The 19,200-nt window shown below is 36.1% G+C and overlaps 3 protein-coding genes across 4 annotated transcripts in view; all 3 read left to right on the top strand.

Moving 5' to 3' along the window:
* The first annotated feature begins 261 nt into the window (after positions 1–261).
* Positions 262–3,112, top strand: LOC122063833 (AP2/ERF and B3 domain-containing transcription factor RAV1-like). 2 transcript variants are annotated; one of them, XM_042627538.1, is made up of 3 exons: positions 262–671; positions 1,989–2,081; positions 2,304–3,112. In XM_042627538.1, exons 1-3 carry the CDS (start codon positions 454–456, stop codon positions 3,007–3,009), a joined length of 1,017 nt encoding a protein of 338 aa, XP_042483472.1. In that variant the 5' UTR covers positions 262–453; the 3' UTR covers positions 3,010–3,112. The 2 variants fall into 2 exon arrangements, with proteins under 2 accessions (XP_042483472.1, XP_042483473.1); XM_042627539.1 differs by lacking the exon at positions 1,989–2,081.
* Positions 3,113–5,302: 2,190 nt separating this feature from the next.
* On the top strand, positions 5,303–8,159 carry LOC122063837. The gene is made up of 2 exons (XM_042627542.1): positions 5,303–5,664; positions 7,113–8,159. Exons 1-2 carry the CDS (start codon positions 5,303–5,305, stop codon positions 7,858–7,860), a joined length of 1,110 nt encoding a protein of 369 aa, XP_042483476.1. The 3' UTR covers positions 7,861–8,159.
* A 9,048-nt stretch (positions 8,160–17,207) lies between these two features.
* The window catches only part of LOC122063835 (tryptophan aminotransferase-related protein 4-like), a 3,882-nt gene continuing 1,889 nt past the window's right edge, over positions 17,208–19,200 (top strand). Inside the window, exon 1 of the mRNA XM_042627541.1 lies at positions 17,208–17,549. Within this exon, the coding sequence (XP_042483475.1) occupies positions 17,269–17,549 (281 nt within the window). The 5' untranslated portion in view covers positions 17,208–17,268. The remainder of the gene's footprint in view (positions 17,550–19,200) is intronic.

Raw genomic sequence — 19,200 nt, 5'->3', positions numbered from 1 at the left:
GAGAAACAAGGTATGCTTAGTAATGTATACTGGTTTTTTTTTATTTTTTTTTAATCAGATGTACATTAATTCATCTTGGTCACATAAGCATCGAAGTCAATGCTTCTGCCCAAAACCTTATAGAAATCTTATCCATTTTCCATATGGCTTCCACTAGGAATTAGAAGTATTATAATAAATGTTCTCCAACTGTCATTGTGTATAAAAACGTTGCTTCAAGATTATGCATATTGCACACAGCTAGCTCTCTCATATCCTCGTTTACTCTCTCTGACTCTTTTCCTTTCTTGCCTAACCTCTTTCATGGAGACTATTCAGATCCCATCTAAGAACTCAGCTTTCAAAGCTTACACCAAATCACATAACGTAGAAAGTAAGTCATCAAATAAGAGGGTTCTTCAAGGGAATACGCTCAAGCTTGAATCATCAGAAGCAAAGGGTTTATGAAGAGAAATGAAAGGAGAGGTGGCTGCTAAAAAATGTGAGATCATCACAAGAGAAGGTGGGTCTTTTAGACCAAATCTTCAAGATGCTTTTAAGAAGCTGCCCTCATGGGGAAGACGCAGTAAGAGGACAACGGTGATGGAAGTGAAGACTCCGAATGAGGAGGAAAATAGGAATACTAATGTAGTTAAATCCAAGAATGACAATGAAACAAGGGAGAAAACTAGGTATGTTGAATTTTCCCTCTTTAATAATTGCCTATGTTCATGTGTGATTATATAAGTATATAGGGATGGGAACAAAAATTTTGATCCCATCAATATACATATTCACATACATATATATATATATAGGTTTTTAGCAACTACTAATTATAGTGGAAACTAAGAAAATATTGTGTTTGGAGAGCGGATTTCCTATGGTACGGAAGAATCGTGTCGTCATAATGTTTGGAGAGCAGATTTTCCATGGTACGGAAGAATCTTTCACGCTGCCATAATGTTTAGAGAGTGGATTTCCCATGGTACGGAAGAATCTTTCGTGCCGCCATATTGTTTAGAGAGCGGATTTCCCATGATACGAATGAATGACAGAGAAAAATGATATATATCCATATGCAGCTGACATGATCATGACTGGATAAAAAACACAATAGGAAATCTATGTTAGGGCATTGTGATTGGACTAAAAATCTGCTAAGGGCCATGCCTAAGATTGATTTTTAGTTCAATGGTTTTTATTTCTATTGTATCCCCATTCTTTGTTAATCTTTAGCAAAAAAAAAATATAATTGGTATAGTTTTCTTCTAGAGTCACAATTAGAAAGCCAAATACTTTTTTCTTCTCACTAAATGGTTGAAGAAGTGTGTAACAGTACCTCCACTTATTGCCTAAATGTTATATATTTGCTTCTAAGATCAAGATTGAGCAAAACTCAACTGTGACCCCACCATATACTCGGTAATTACCGGCAAGTCATATACTGTGGAAAACAGCGGTTTCTTTTTTACCTTTTTTTTTATTTTTTGCCACGTGGCAATAATGCCAGGACTGTACGCTTGTGAAGAACGTGAACCTCGGATAAACATAATTTGGGCTCAGGCCGTTGGGCCTGGGTCTGAGCCCATATAGAATACTACTATCGGCCTAAACTAGACCAAACCGGTGGGAATTCTACTTAGAGGAAGATTATTTGAACGCTCCACCCTTGCACCTAATATTTACAGAATGAGAAAAACCGGCAGCAATGTATGTAACACAATCTACTGATGCAATGCCAAGGTGGATTCTTAGGTTGGAATTGTTTCTGTCCTGGCCTTTGCTGATGGCAATGCCGTAGGTGGAGGTTCAAGTTTGTTGATTCTATCTTCAGAAGTCTGGGTATGCCGGGACTATAATATATAGTGCACATCCATTCATTTCTTAATATACTATTTGCTGATATTTTAACCTTAGGAAAAAAAAAAAAAAAAAGAGAGAGAAAGAAGAAGAAGTGTGTTTCTAAACCCCTAGCTTGAAATTTTTCATTTGAAATTTTTTTGAAGGCATTTGGAGGATGAGATGAACAAGAAGCAAGCACTCGAAATGGCCAGCAACAACGGCAATAACACTGGAACCAAAGCTGCTTTACGCACTGGGTAATCCATACCAAATTCCTTGAACAACCTAATTTTAATTAATAAGGTTTAGTCCCAAAACCTGTTGGATTGGTCCAAAGTTGAAACTAGTTACAAACAAATCAAACTGGGTGTGGTCTGCCAAGTTAAGCCAAGAATGGCCACACCTACTTAGGAAGATGTTTGTTCAAATTCTAACTTATAATCCCTAAAACTTATACATTTTTTGAAATTTTCTTACAGGAATTCGGAGAATGAGAAGAATAAGAAGCAGTTGATCAAGAATGCGGACAATGATGACAATAACACAACATCCAATGCTTTATTATCATCCTCATCAACCTCAACATTCTATCCATCTAGCACTAAAGCTCGGAACCAAATGATCTATTACAACCCTTCAAGCACAATCTCAAGTACCGGAGTGGCACCGAGGCAAAATGAATTCTTGTTTGAGAAGGCGTTGCACCAAAACGACGTGAATGATCTCAATAGGCTTCTGATCCCAAGGAAATTTGCAGAGACATACTTTCCTTGCCTAAAGATTACCAAAGACATGCACAAGAAGGAGACCCTCGTATTCTTCGATCACAAAAACATTGCATGGGAGATGAAATTTGAGTTTTGGGAATTTAGCCAGAGCTATGTGCTAACTAGGGGGTGGAAGGCTTTTGTCAACCAGTATCAACTGCGTCCCAACTTTACAATTCGTTTCTACCGACCTGACCAGTGCCAGGATAAAAAGCATTATGCCATCCGGTATATTGTTCGGGTGGTGAATAAGGCCATCAGATTGTTTGGCCAAAATATCCATTACTTGTGCCTTGATGACGTCAATGACCACAATTCGATCAATGGCGGTAGTAGTAGTGGCGAAAATGGTCGCAATGAGCTTGATGGGCAAAGGGAGATAGAAGAAGCAGCCATAAATGAAGACACAGGTCATTGATCCTTCTTGCATGTCTCTTCATTTTTTTTTGAAAATTAAGGTTACTTCAATATGAAGGGCCCAAGGGCCCAACAACATTTTTTTTTTTTTTTTTTTGAGTTTGGATGAGGTATATTTGTTTGAGTTTGAGACTTCAGTCATTGATAATTTGAAGGATGTGGTTTGAGTTAATGGTTTTTTTATGTTAGAGGGTGGGTGAGTGTAGACCCACCTTCTAGAAACAGATGCGGGTCAAGGGTTTATCAGATTTTTGGTTGGATTAACTTTTGATATGGGTGTGTGTTTGACTCTATTGATTTAGCCAACATAATTAGTGTAAACAAACATATGGTTTGAGAGTGCATGTTGGTGTAAGCATACAAATGAGATTATAAATTTGAGTCTAGACTTTGACATTGGAACAATTTGGATATAAGCTTTCTATTCTATGGTCAAAATCACCACACCATCCTCCAAGTGGAATGTCTGACATCTGCCGATCAGATAAGCTTATCATTATGTCCATAAACAGTTGAAACTTGAGAGGGGGCAAGGGACCTTGCAATCTTTACGGTCCTAAAAGAACTCAATCCTATAATCCGACTTACAAGATGAAAGGACGCAACACCATATCAATCCATATCAATTCCTATAGGAAATCGATGTGGGATCAACCCCCATAAACTGATATGGAATCATAACACAATAGAACTGAGGGGATTTTTCAGCTTCTATATCCATGTTATTAGATGGTTACAACTTCACGCAATCAAACATCGTTTACGCAAAGAATATTCATTCGATAATGCATATATTTTTTTATAGCAATCCTATAATGGTTCTAGTGATCAAGAAATTTAATAATAACAACTGAGTTGGATATTAGAAAAGACTGTGTACATATTGGCGCTTCATGGCTGCATGGTAAATTTGATAAAATATAATGTGAACGTGTGGAAAATAAAGCTATTTGTAACTTTACAAATAAAGCTTAAGACTATGGTAAGTAATATTACAACGGATGGCTCACCCCTCCACTAGGAGAAATTTGGAGATTTCAAAGAATTTTGATTATAATTTAAAGGACTTCATATATTGCAAACGTATTCCTCTGCCCACATTAGATCAAGTATTCCTTTATTCACATGGAATTTTTTTTTTTTTCCTCCGTTCAAAGGAAGAAAAAAATTTCTTCATAAAGTTCAAAAGACTTTCAATATACTTTTGATAAATTTTTGTTGAAAAAAAAAAAATATGAAACTAGGATTACTAAAATTACAAAAGCTGAAGTTCAAAAGATGGTGAGCCTAAAACTAAAGGCCTCCTCCCAATATAATTATAAGAATAAAAAATATAAAAAAATATAAAAAAAAAAAAAAAATCCCTTACATGGGTGTGTTATGATCACATATTAGTTTATGGGGGCTGGTCCCACATCGATTTCCCATGGGATTTGATATGGGTTGATATGGTCTTGGGTCCCCTCACCTTATAAGTCGGTTTATAGGGTTGAGTTCTTCTAAGACCGTAACAGTGGTATCAAAGCAGCCGATCCTCAGCCTAACCCCATGCGCGGAAGGGACGACCTGATGCCGGAGTGAGAGTTACGATCTCATATCAGCTTATGGGGGCTGATCCCACATCGGTTTTTTATGAAAATTGATGTGGGTTGATATGGCCTTGGGTCCCTCACCTTGTAAGCCGGTTTATGGGGTTAAGTTCTTCCAAGTCCGTAACAGGGTGACAGAAAATATTTACCCACATCATCCCTCCAACGGAAGAATTTTTAAGAGGTACTAACTTAACAAGCACATGAGAAACCTAATACAAATATTTACCCACGTCATCTATGGAAGAATGCAATTAAGGTAACCTAATACATTACTTTTTCTATGAATAACCTTATTAGTTTTTTATGCATCTTTGATTCGTTGATGGACTGATAAGATGGCTAGTGAGATTCATTTCACTGCACTGCAAGCTAGAGGAGAAAAACTTCAACAACTAATAGGGTTAAGACATAAGAAGAAGGTGTGCTTAGTAACATTCATCGGATTTCTATCACATGCACTTGCACCGTCATTGCATCGTAAGCATTGAAGTCAGTGCTTCTGCCTAACACCTTATGGAAAATTTTCCTCTTTCCATTTAGTTTCCACTAGGGAAACTGCAGCATTATAATAAATGCACTACAACTTTCACTGTGTATATAAGAACATTGTTTCACGAGTGTATGCATATTGTATACAGCTAGTTCTTCGATATCCTTGTTTACTGTCTCATATTCTTTTCCTTTTTTTGCTACGTGTCTTCCATGGTGACCACCCAGATCCCATCCAAGAACTCAGCTTTCAAACCTTACAACAAACCGCCAACCATAGAGAATGAGTCATCAGTTGAGTTATCAAATGCAAAGGGTTCATCAGGAGAGTCGGCAATTCAGAAATCTGAGATGATCACAATAGATTGTGGGTCCTACGGCTCAAATCTTCAAGATTCAATCCAACTGCCTTCATGCGGAAGTCCTAGTCAGATGAATCGGGTGAAGCTGGTGGGGAGGCCAAGCGAAGGGGAAGGAATGAATGTTAATGTTGTTGAATCCAAGAAGAGAAACTCCTTAGGCAATCTTAAGATTGGGGATAGAGAGAATGACAATGAAACAAGGGAGAAAACCAGGTACGTTGAGCTCTCCCTCTTTAGCAATTGCTTCACAAGTGTTTCATGTGTGACTGACTGACTACTAAGGTGACACATTCAAAAGGTTTTTAATAACTAATATCCATGGTTGAAATTAAGAAATTATCTTGTTTAGGTAACGGATTCCCCCTTCTATGCTACCACACCAATGGGGGCAAAAAAAAAGGTATATCCATATGCGGCTGACATGAACAAGGCATAAAAGAAAAGTAAAAAAGCCATGTGAGGGCAATAGTGCACAATCGTTGTCGAATTTTTTTTTCATTTTGTTTATTATAAGAAAATAATTGCTAATTAATGAACCTAATTATAATTGCCTAAATGACATATGTTTGCTTTTATTTATTTTATTTTTTTAAGTAGTAAAGTTTTAGGGTTTAGGATTTACATCAACCCGAAAAGAAAAGGAAAGGTTCTTAGAGTTGTTACAGGCTACTTCTATTAGTCATGGATATAGGAAAGTATTACGATGGATTGTGTGGGATTAACTTTCTCCCTTGTAAATATAAAAGGGTTAGATTTAAAATTTTTTCCTTACTTTATGAGGGGGATTGTATTAAAGGTAACACAGGATGTGGCCAACAAGATAGACATGAAAGACCCAACTTAAAGATGCATGTCGCTTGATATCATGTAAAAACAATAGGATTAGATTTGAAATTCTCTCATTTTTGAGGAGGGCTGTATTGATTTATATAAAATGAGACTTTACAAAAGGATAAACTATAAAAAGTTTATTAATACAAATGTACAGCTATAAAGATAAGATAAATTTTAAATTTTAAATTTGAAAAACTGAAAATTTTAAATCACTTAAAACGTATCCTTAAAATCCCTCGTTGTTTAAAAAAAAAAATAATAATAATAATAATTAAAGTGATGAATTCTTAATTGAAATTTTATCCTAATGGATGGATAGGGATTTTTTACTATTGGACTGAAACAGTGACTTTATTGTTGCCATGTGGCAATAACACTCTGGACTGAAAGCTTCTGAAAAATGTGAACCTTCCGTGAGGGCTATACAGCTGTTTTTTCTTCTTTCAAGTAAAAGAGTGCCATACAGCCACCTCAAACTGAAACGTTAACATGTCAGAATAGAGCCAACCCAAAATGGTGGGTTTTTCGTGAGTATTTCTAACCTAATTACTTGAAGAAACTAATATCAATTAGTGGCCAGCAACAATAGCAGTAACGCTGGAACCAGTGCTGCTTTATTACCAAATTCCTTGAACAACCTAATTCCGATTATAGGGTTTAGTGGCTAAACCTGGTCTATTGGTCCAAAGTCAAAATTAGTTCCAAACAAATCGAACTGGGTGGTTTGACCAGTTAAGCCAAGTATAGTCATATCTACTTAGATGAGTATGTTCAAGGTCGAACATCTAATCCCTAAAATTTATTTATTATTTAATATTTTCTTATAGGAATTTGGAGAATGAGAAGAACAAGAAGCAGGTGACCGTGAACGCGGAGAAAAATGGCAATAACATAGCAATCAAAGCTTCATCAAGCACTGCTTTATTATCATCATCCTCAAAACTCTATCCATCTAGTGCTAAAACTTGGAACCAAATGAGTAGTCTCATCCCTTTAAGCACAATCTCCAGTGACACAATTGCACAGAGGCGAAAAGAATTTATGTTTGAGAAAATGTTGTTCCAAAACGACATGAATGATCTTAATAGGCTTTTTATCCCAAGAAATTTTGCAGAGACATACTTCCCTTGCCTGAAGATTGCTGAAGGTAAGTACAACAAGGAGACCCTCGTGTTCTTCGATCATGAGAACATTGCATGGGATATGAGATTTGAGTTTTGGGAATTTAGCCAGAGTTATGTGCTTACTGGGGGATGGAGGGCATTTGTCAACCAATACCAACTGCGACCCAACTTTGTAGTTCATTTCTACCAACTTAATCAATATATGGATAGGAAGCACTATGGCATCCGGTATACCATCCGGGTGCCGATTAAGACTATCAGATTGTTTGGCCAAAATTGTCATTGCTTGTGCTTTGATGGGGTCAATGACCACAATTCAATCAATGTCAGTGATGGCAACGGAAACCACAATGACAATGGCAGTAGTAGCAGTGGCGATTGTGGCCAGAATAAGATTATTGGGCAAGGGGAGGCAGAAGAGGCAGCCAAGAAAGAAGGCACAAGTCTTTGATCCTTCTTGCAAGTCTCCTCATTCATCTTGAAAATTAAGGTAACTTCAGTTATGAAGGCCCAAGGGAAGTGCCTAAGCTAGATACAATCTATCGAACAATGATTTTTTTTTTTTTTTTTTTTAGTGAGTTAAGGTTTACATGTTTGAGTTTGAGATTGAGAGTTCAGTCTTTGATTGTTTGATTTGAGTGAATGGTTTTTTTCTGTAAGAGGGTGGGTGTGGATAGACCCACCTTCTAGAGAAACATGTGGATCAAGGGTTGGACAATTTCTGGTTTAATTAAAAGCCTATGATTTGTATGTGCTTGACTTGTATGATTCTATTGATTTACCCAACCTAATTGGTGTGTTCATAGACTGAACTTGTTTTGGCGTTCTGTTTTTTTAATTTTTACTATTAATCGTGTCTACTAGTAGTTCAGTAGTAACTATATCTTATTTCATATATTTATACTTGTTTATTTATTTAGAGAAGTCCTAGGGGGAGATACACCACTTCATAGCCTATGACAATAAGCTTTTCTGGTCTGCCCATGTAATTTTACTCACTTGGGAGGATGATATGGTGATTTTGACCATAGGATAGAATGCTCATATCTAGATTGATCGCACTGAAATAATATTCACCTATGTATGCTTAATACCCACATGCACTTTCAATCATCTATGTGTTGGCATGCCCACTCCCCCTTTTTTCTTTTTTTGCTAAAAGTTCAAATTTATAAAAGAAGAAATAGAATAATTACAAGAAAAGATGCTAGGCAATAGCCTAGCTCTTTAATACAAAAGACCGATTGAGAATCCCCACCTTCGGCATTGCCATCATCAAGGATCTCAATCGTCACTTAAAGTTTCTATATCTAGGACGACCTGCTGCATCCAAAGCAAGTTCCTCAATCATGTCTCGGAAAATTCACTCTCATTGTCCTCTCATATACTTTGATTTTTAAACTTTATGTCACCCTCTGATCAACTCTGTTTTGATTGAAACTTGAGAGGGGGCAAGGGGCCTTGAAGTCTCTTTATCTACAAAACCAAGTGAGTTAAGTAAAGATAGGCCAGATTTCTGGTTTTAATCAACTCTATGACTTAGATGTGACTCATGACTTTGTTGAGAAAGCCAACTTACTGGATTCAATGAGAGTACTTGTTTGGGCTTCCTGTTTTGTCAATTTTTATTTGAATATGTCAATGCTTATTATATAATAAAAAATTGTCATTAGAACACATTTGGACAAGTTTATGTGTGTTTTCCTTCTAGGTTTTCAGAATTAAAAGGGACCCGATGATTTTTTTTTTTTGGGTGTGGTACTACAAGTAGAATTTAACAAATAGAGAGAAAATTCATCCCAAAAGAAATTAAAAATAGAAAAATCATCAAAACATCAACCCTAGGACTACTGGAGAATGATCATTTCAAAAGGAGCAACAATGAGCTAACACTACATTCTTCCAAGAGCCATCCGATTTTCTAATTAGTTGAGCGAAGAAAATAAGGAAAATAGTAATGCGATGACTCTTCCAAATATGACTTGAGTATCTTTCCAATTGAACTCCTCTTTTTTCTTCAACTATGGCAGTTTCTCTAGATTATCAACATGTTGAATTACCTCCTCTATAAACTTCCACTTTAGAGAGACAAATTAAAGAGGTTACCTGCCAGTCTGAAATATTAAAGAATGATTATCCTTCCGTAGACACTTAATATTGTCTCAACCCCTATTTGGACAAGTTTATGTGTCTTTTGCTTCTAGGTTTTCAGAATTAAAAGGGACCCGATGATTTTATTTAATTTTAATATTTTTTTTTCTTTTAATTTGGGTGTGGTACTACAAGTAGAATTTAACAAATAGAGGGAAAATTGATCCCAAAAAATTTAAAAATAAAAAAAAAAAATCATCAAAACATCAACCCTAGGACTGCTGGAGAATGAAAGTTGAATCGTTTCAAAAGAACCAACAATGAGTTAACATTGCATTCTTCCAAGAGCCATCCAATTTTCTAATCAGTTGAGCAAAAAAATAAGGAAAAAAGTAATGTGATGACTCTTCCACATATGACTCGAGTATCTTTCCAATTGAATTCCTCTTTTTTCTTCAACTATGGCAGTTTCTCTAGATTATCGACATGTTGAATTACCTCCTCCATAAACTTCCACTTTAGAAAGACAAATTAAAGAGGTTCTGTGCCAGTCTGAATTATTAAAGAATGATTATCCTTCCGTAGACACTTAATTTTGTCTCAAACCCCCCCCCCCAACCAATGATGATTTGCAGAAGATATGAAATTAGTATGCTCTCTTTCGCCCAGGAACAACGATTTTAGTTCAAACCTGGTTAAACCCAATCAACCCAGTTGAACTCAACCAATTATAGCTACCAATTGGTCTATTCCCTCATTCTTGAATACATTGTATGGAGCAGGATTAAGCACGAGAAATTTTGGGGTCCAACTCAAAACTATTCAATAACATGGAGCGAAGTGACCACAAGGCGTCATTGTAATCTTTTGTCACTCAAGGTTTTATCTCACAAAACCAAAGTTTTCGCGAAGGACTTACCTATTGAGACTTGCGTGGAGATTTTGAGGAGTTGGACGGTGGAGTTAGTAATGATGATTTTGAGGAAAAATCTTACTTTCACCGTATCCCATCCATTACGCGCTCTTATCTATTGCCTTATAAAAGAAGGTCGATCAAAGAGAGGGTGAAAAAAACTGTGAAAGTGAGGTTGTGAAGAAAATCGATCAAAGACAAAATGGGTGAAAAAATTAGAAAGGTGTGTCTGCATGGAGTCACTCAAGATCCTCAAACCTACCACGACCACCATCCGCGGTTTATTTTCATTCACTTTCTTGCCCGGGAAGGTGGGTCAAAGAAAGGTAGCTTGCTTCTCTCCTGGATTGATGGCGGCTTGTGTAGTGGTCGGCCTTGCTACCAGAATACTTCCTTGGACGAAGAGCCAAGCAGCGCAGGAAAGGAATATCCTTGCACAAAGGAAGTTTTCTTCTCTACCCTTTCATCTTGTCAGCTATAGTAACTGGTCACTCGTCCCTGTCCCCAAATTGGCATACACCATGCTGCGCTTGATAGTTATTATGTTTCAGAAACAATATTTCGTGTTAAAATCAGAATTTTCTGCTTTTGTGTCAAAATTCAATTTTGGAGCGAAACTCAAATGTTAATCACGTTCTAGCCTTTTTTTCACCTGTGGTTCGTTTCAAAAAAAAAAAAAAAAAAAAAAAATGAAAAACGATGACATCAAATGGAAGATTCCGTTTTCTTGTTCCGGTCAAATGAAAAAACATAAAAAACGTTTTTCTGGATGACTACCCAACGTAACATTAGTATACTTGGAGCTTGAAGTTGATCCAAAAGCTCAGAGGAGAAACCCAGTCCAACCGTTCTGCGACCGGCGCAAACTCTATTCAGCCAAGTAAAGAGCTTTTACTATTTCTTATACTTAGTGGTTTAGTCATTTTCCATATGGTGTGGAAGCACTGTTCGTTTTTCTATATGGCTATGTTTCGTAGCCAAGAGAAGAAAAAAAAAGAGAAAAAAAAATTACAAAAATTGTACTATATTTTAGGTTTAAGAAATTTTGTCTTTAGTATGTTCTGAATCAAGAAAATATTCTTTTTTGAGTTTCAAAATTCACCTTGGGAATGGTCAATTTTTCTTGTCCTATCAGAAAAAAGAGTTGCCTTAAACACAAGAAAATAGTAAAAATTTTCTTTTTCTTTTCCCCTATTGGTAGCCAAACAGACAATATCTTTTTATTTTCTTTCCATTTCCTTTCATTTTTATTCATTTCTTTTCTTATCTTTTCTAGATTCTTTTTTCCTTTTGTTTCTTTTATTTTCTTCTCTTGGATACCAACCACAGCCTAAGTGAAAACCTATTTTCCATATGGGGCAAAAGCATTGCCCCTTTTTCTATAAGTGAAAACCCCGTTTTTCAAATGGCACAGATGTACTACTCATTTTTCTATAAATGATTTTATTAAAAAAATTAAATAAATAAATCTATAAGTGAAAAGACCTGCTTTCCACATAACCCGGAAGCGTTGTCCATTTTCCTATAAAACAAAAATCTGCTTTTCACATAGCACGGAAGCACTACACATTTTTCTATAAGTGAAATACGTGTTCCACATAATGCAAAGCGTTGCCCAAATACCCAAAGTTGGTACTGACCGTTTCAACGTGGCATGGAAGTGTTACCCAAAATTCCAAGATCCTATGTAAGCCCATAGAGCAGAAGTTTTGCCAAAAATTGGCATTTCAGCCAAGAAAGCGATAAGAAAACTAAGTTTGATCCCCAAGTTTGGGGGATTTGCACAAATAATAAGTAGCATATAGTGAGTCCAGATTAGGTCCTCGTACGTAATGGTATTAAGAAGATTAAATCTACATTACCTTAAACCCTCCATTGTTTCAACAAAATTTCTATAGTGAATCCAAAGCATGGTCTTCCTCCAATGAAATGTCTGACCAACACATTTTTTTATTTTTTTCATTTCCCTTTAAGAGCCTATAAAAGATATGCAGCCTAAGATGCTCCTTTAGACGAGTCACGTTCATCTACATTACTTCCACCCATGCCAACAGTGCATTAACAACACCTTTTAAAGGACCTCCACCACCAACACCCCCCCCCATCCCCCCACCCGCAAAAAAAAAAAAAAAAAAAAAGAACCACCATCACCAGCATCACCCTAGAGCCTCCAAGTAAGGATTCCATCCAAGACTAACATGGTGGTGCCCAAATCCACCATTAATCCTTAAAAGAGACTTAATTTAATCTGAAAAATATAAAGATAGAATGAAATTTTATACAATCTATAAAATTTTCCCTTTTTTCGGTGAATCCAAAATTGAATGAATAATCAGTAACCCCCACAATTGATAGATGCAAGATGGGATGATAAAGTTGGTAAAAAAAAGGAATACAATATCTCACCATCACCAATCAATATGCATAAACAAGCATATAACAAAAAATAATCTTAGAAATAACCAAACCTAACCAAGTGGGCTAGTTGACTAGATTTCTTCCAGACTCATTTCCAAAAGATAATTGGAAAAACTTAATAGAACTTGGTGAAAGGTTTGGCATCATTAAGGTCACACATGTGGTGACAAGACCACTCAACACACAATGAGCTATTTTGAAGTAAGGTTAAATGCCTGAAATAATACTTCCTTAAAAATTCCATCAGCTGTGGTGGTAAGAGAAGAATTTTCGCATTGCGAAGTCCAAAATATCACTCTCACCTGATCAAGTGGACCAACCAAATGCTGACTCACCTATGGTGGCAAGAGTGCAACAATCATCATATGATCTCCTCAAGGGCAACCTATAACATTGTGAACAATGATCGATACATGAGAAATTAGCCCACTAAATAGAAGCATCATCACTCAAGTCATGAAACCCCGACGACAAGACTACAGCAATATCCCATGGGTTCAAACTTGAACAAACAAGAATACGATGGATTACCTTTTGACTTGACAGGAAATATTCCAGGCTTAAGCCCATATAAACAACTTCCACTATGAAAATCTTAGTGGAACATATCAAAATGGCAATCTTGGATAAGACAATATTTCATCTTTGATGTGAGGAACCACACCTTTGATGGAGGGAAACCATATGTCTCTCTATTGAATGGGATTAGCTACCTAGATTAGGGTCTAGGACCCATCCAATTGAAACTGAAATTGAATAGAACTCCATCCGAACTATCTAACCATGGGTTGGGATATGTGTTTGGTTTTGATCGAAGGGTTAGGTACCTTGGCCCACTAGGTAAAAATGGACTTCTATCCTAGGTTTGATACACAAGTTAGTGACTGGACCATCTAAGCTTGGAGTAAATACAAGCATTATAATCCACATATGCATTAGAAATGAGACATGGCCAAATGTAAAGAGATGGGTTCAAATCCACATACCCACATCTAACTGCTTTGCATGATTAATATATTGAACATAAATCAGACATGCATAAAAGTTGGAAATAAAGAGGAAAGTAACCCTTGCATTCATCTCATCGAAATATGGCCTATATGCAATTGAACACAGGATTGATGATCATTCTCATGTACAAAAGATATAGACGTATAAACCATGTGAATACATCATTTCTAGCCCCAGATAGGAGGATTGAATAATTGAAAAGGAAAAGAGGCAATGCGCAAATAAGTTGAAAAATAGAGGATTAGAGTGAGAAATCAACCAATGAAAAATTGAAATAAATTTTTAAAAATCGGGTTAGATAGAAGACATCAAGATACACAGGTTTAAAAAAAAAAAAAAAAAAAAAAAAAACCTCAGATTTTGCACGGACCAATAAGAGAGAAAATATAAAATAAATAGTAAATAAAATTGAACAATTATGAAAATTTTGCAATAGCTAGATTACAACATAATATACAACATTTAAGAAGGAAGTTTTATCAAAATCCCTACAAAAAGGAATAACTGGTTGCATGTCACCCGTCCTACATGGGATAACTGTGAGTTACGCTAAGTAAAAGTGCAATAACTTGATATGTAAAATCCAGAATAAAGATATATAAAAAACATAGATGAAAGAGGACTTACCCCTCTACCACTTCCTTGAAGGGTGAGATTTTGTTGGAAGAGTATGTGCTCAAGTGTGGTCAACGCAAGCTCAAATTGATGCGAAGTATAATAGCAATTCCTACGATTCCAATGCACGAATATAGGTGACTATGATTGGATTTGTTGGATACGTATATGTAGAGTATGTGTATTGTGTTTAGGGGGCTCCCCAAAATGTAGGAATGGTCATATATTTATATTTAAGAGGCTCCTTGGTCACCGAGGAAGGTATAGGATTGCTTCCATGAAGGGATATGATCTCCTTCCATGCATGAAGAGAGATTTGATCTACTTACGAGTAGTGTATATTCCCACAAGGTTGTGAGAAATTAATACATTTGTCACATGTGTTTTCTAGAGTCTTTTAGTTGTTCTAGGGTCATAAATTGAGTCTAGGTACGTCCCTTGGGTGTCAGGGTATGAGATTTGGTCAAAATTTGACAAAAGATTGACATAATCCCTAAAAAATCACAGGACCCAAAAGAATTTACACTCTGACTAATATAGTTGGCAATTAGTTGACGTTGGCCAGTGTGCAAATAGCGTCGATCAGAATACATCTGGTATCGGCTCTGAGTCAATACAATTCTGACTCGAGTTGACTTGGTGGATTTTGTCCAATTGTGTTTGTGGCTCAATCATGGTTTTAAGTATCTCCGATACCGATACGATACCCTCCGATACGTATCTTAAATTTAGTCTGCCGATACGATACACACCGATACGATACATTGAATTTTTTAAATCATTTCATATCGATATATATCCTACAATACATACCGATATGCATCAATACACCACTAATACACATCGATACGATACAACATGCCTCGATACGACTCTATGAAAATATAAAATTGAGGTAAAATGTATGTTTCGTTATGTATTGGTACATATCGGTGAGTATCGGTATGTATTGATCGGTACGTATCGGTATATATCAGCACGTATCGATGAGTATCGATACGTATCAGCACTACGGTCATATAATGGCCAATATGGGTAATTTTTCAGAAAAAAAAAAAGATTTTTTGAAGGGTTTTTGTTCCAAAGTTGCTGTCAGCCATATTTCTCTCTAACTAAAGTGGAAATCAAGGTTGGGAACAAGGATTTTACATTTATGGGACAACTACAGACCTTGAATTCTTAGTATGATACCCTCAATTTAGTGTTTATGCATAATACATGTTATCAATAGCTTTTTTTAACAAATTCTTTATGCAAAAGTGTTTAAAAAAATATTTCCTATCCATTTATGTGTGTATCTTTAGCGTATCTTAGTGTATCTCCGAAACGATACGATACCCTTCGATACGTATCTTAATTTTGACCGATCGATACGGTGACCGATACCGATATTTTAATCCTTGGACTCAATTTAGGAGGGATTTATAATACGTTAGTCAAATTAATTAGTTGAGAATGTAGCATCAACCGTAATACATGAAACATCTGTGTCTCAGAGAGTTCCCATCTCATCCTTGAACAACCTTTCCAAAGGCTGACAAAATGTTTACACTTGACTTCGTCACCTTCTAGAAGGTCATGATGCACAGACCTCCAAAGAGAATTATCGAGAAAATAGGCCTCTACCAAAGAAGGTAGTATTTTAGGTGACCGTTGAGGCGGAGGCCTATGTGTAAGTATACATTCTTCTAAGTGACTTTTATGAGAAACAACAATGGGGCACATGCGAGGGGAGGAAGGGGTATTTCCATCCAAATAAAAATTGAACGAAAAAATTCCTACTTTTAATAGTAGAATGATACATACTTTTCACCAAAATAATAGTAAGATGATATGTGGGGAAAGGAATGTTGACCGCCCACTCCCCTCTAGGCGTGGGAAATGCTAAATGGGTTGCGGTCATTCTCCCATGATTGATATATATATATATATATATATATATAAAAGGTTTCATCTTCGGATAAAACCATCAAATTTTTTTTTCCCTGTTAAAACAATTCATGTTGACTAAGTATTAGGTTCATTCATGCTCTAGATTTTGCACTTAGCACTTATTATTTATGGAAAAAAATAATATGGCCTAGTAATGTGGTCCCTACATCCAAGCATCAATACAAGTGAAATTATCTCCCCATTTATATAAAAAAAAAATTACATTGATATTGATGCCCCTGTATGTGTTCTCATTGATTCCACGTATGTTTGTGCAAGAATCACTTGATCAACGTGTGATCTCTTGCTTTTAGGGAAAAGAAAACCTAAAATGCAGTATGACTCCTACACCAAATATTAGTGAGGCAAAATGATCATCCTATCCCTCATTTAAGGCAAAAATTTTATCCTTATTTATACTTCGAAGTGGACACTCCCAACGCTGAGATCACAAGACTATCTCCCATTTCTTAACAACATGTTCCTTCTTTTTTCTTTTCATTTTTCATGTATAGACAAGTGAATTCCACTTATTCCTTTTCACAAATTTTGCAATCTAACAGCATTTCATGCATGTTGTCGGTAAAGTTATTCCAATAATCAATATATTATTACATCCACCATCACATGGTCGTTGCTATTACCTTAAAAAATTATAAAAATAAAATAAAGCAACCATCATGTTATGGTTGATGTAGTAATATATTTCGTCAGCTATCATATTGTCTTTGCTTTTATTAAATAAACCCCCCCCCTCCAACATCCTTTTAGCGCTAGAAAAAAAAATAATAAATATCTGACTATATGAGATTTTGAGTTGTTAATTCAAAGTGGGGTTGCGTGAGAGAGAGAGAGAGAGAGAGAGAGAGAGAGTCCAGTATGAGCCTGAGTAGTTTCACAAGGGCTGCCTGTGTGGTGTCTCTCCTCCTTAATCTCTTCTTGCTCATCCGTCAGCATGGAGATGGAGTGGTGCCCAGTTGGAGCAGTAAATCAGCAGAAGAGGCAGAGGAAGTTGCGTCCATATACTGCTCAGGCCATGGAGCAGCGTACTTAGATGGAGCTCTCTCTCAAGGAGGTAAACCTGTCTGTGAGTGTAATTTATGTTATGGAGGTCCTGATTGCTCTCAGATCTTGCCTTCTTGTCCTGCAAATGCTGATGGGTTCGTTCTCTTACTTTACCTTCTCCTCCTCTCCCCCTTCTTCAATGAACTATAAATCCTTAATTAAACCATCAAATCCAAATCTCTTTTTGGCTACTAGCTATAAAATTAAGGCCATATAATTAATCTTGTTTTAATTAGGATTACATGTTCTTAGTTCATAGATTAATATTGCAGATAAATTCACAAACTTGAAGATTCCTTTCCTTCTTTTTCTTTTTTCTTTTTTTTTTTTTTTTCATTTTTTCCCAATCTAGAGGACTCAAGTGTGAAAAGTTGACTCTGTCTATGTACTGTAGTGGTTCTTTCTATTAGATGAATTTTAGGTTTATAGGAAATGATGGATTGATGGTGATATTTTACCGATCAATACCCCAGTTTTCACTGAAGAACACCAATAATTACTCTTGGATCTGAAACACTTATTAAGGAAGAATATGATAAAGAGGTAAGAATAGGGTTTCATTTCCAACCAAAAAAATAAATAAATAATAGGATTTCATGAATTAAAGTCTCTTTAGCTCCCCTTAGTGGCACGGGACCAATAAGAGGCACACATGGACATCAACAGGGTAGGCCCAAAGAACATTGTCAAGTTTTAAAATATTTTTTTTCTATCCACCATTTATGAATTGAATTTTTTTTTTTTTTTTTTTTTTTTTTTTTTTTTTTTTTTTTTTTTTTTTTTAAGGGGGGGGAAAGGAATGCTACCTTACAGACAAGAGGATGCAAAATTACCACACCAATCTTAATATAATCAAAACTCCATCCTTATTGATGCTTTTACACACGCTTTCATTGGCTCTGCACTGTTGCAAAGGCTACACGTCGAACTAATGATATCTTACCCAGTTTCTCAAACATTTTTTTTTTTTTTTTTATAATTGAGGTCAACAACGTGTATGTGGTGCACATATGATATGTATATAAGGGAAATGCCTTCTTACGTCAAGGCGTGCGTAATCATTTTTGGCAAGGGCTTTGAAAGCAATTATCCGGAATTTTTAATTTGGGAAATTTTTTTGGTTGGGATCCCTTATGATCCATGTACTGACTTGCATATCCCATTTAGATTCTCTTTTTCGGCTTTTCTGGTGGCCCATGCCTTTCACGGCCCATCATTCTTCTTACTGGCCTGCTTGGCACATTATCTTTGCTGTCCAGGCCAATCTTTTCGACTCTCTAAAGAAAAATTAGAGGCTTCCCTGGTTAGGGGTGTCAATGGTCGGGCCGGGTCGGTTATGGTCAGGTTTAATTGGACTTTTCTATTTTTGGACCTTGCACGATGAATAGTCCATTTAAATAATCGGTCCTTATAGGTTAGTAATGGTTCTGTTTATAAAAGGTCAACTAAGTACCGGTCTTTAATGGGCTAAATGGATCTCAAACAGGCTAATGGCACATTTATCCCTAAACGATCTTTAAAATTCTCAGGCTAAGTAAATAGATTCTAACGGCCTGTCATGTAGCAACACACCCTTTGCATCGGGAATGATGAAATGTTAGTCAGGTCAGACTTGAACCCCATACGTTTAATTAAAATGCTAGGCCGATTTCAATTTTTTCTGATAAGGCTCGATCAGGTCTGTCAATGCAGGCCTAGAATTGACAGCCTTTTTTTTTTTCTTTTTTCTTTTTTATTTTATGTAAA

This window comes from Macadamia integrifolia, unplaced genomic scaffold, assembly GCF_013358625.1.
Source record: "Macadamia integrifolia cultivar HAES 741 unplaced genomic scaffold, SCU_Mint_v3 scaffold1474, whole genome shotgun sequence".
NCBI lineage: Eukaryota > Viridiplantae > Streptophyta > Magnoliopsida > Proteales > Proteaceae > Macadamia > Macadamia integrifolia.
The sequence above is the reverse complement of the archived record's forward strand: the minus strand, read 5'-3'. Positions and strand labels throughout refer to the sequence as shown.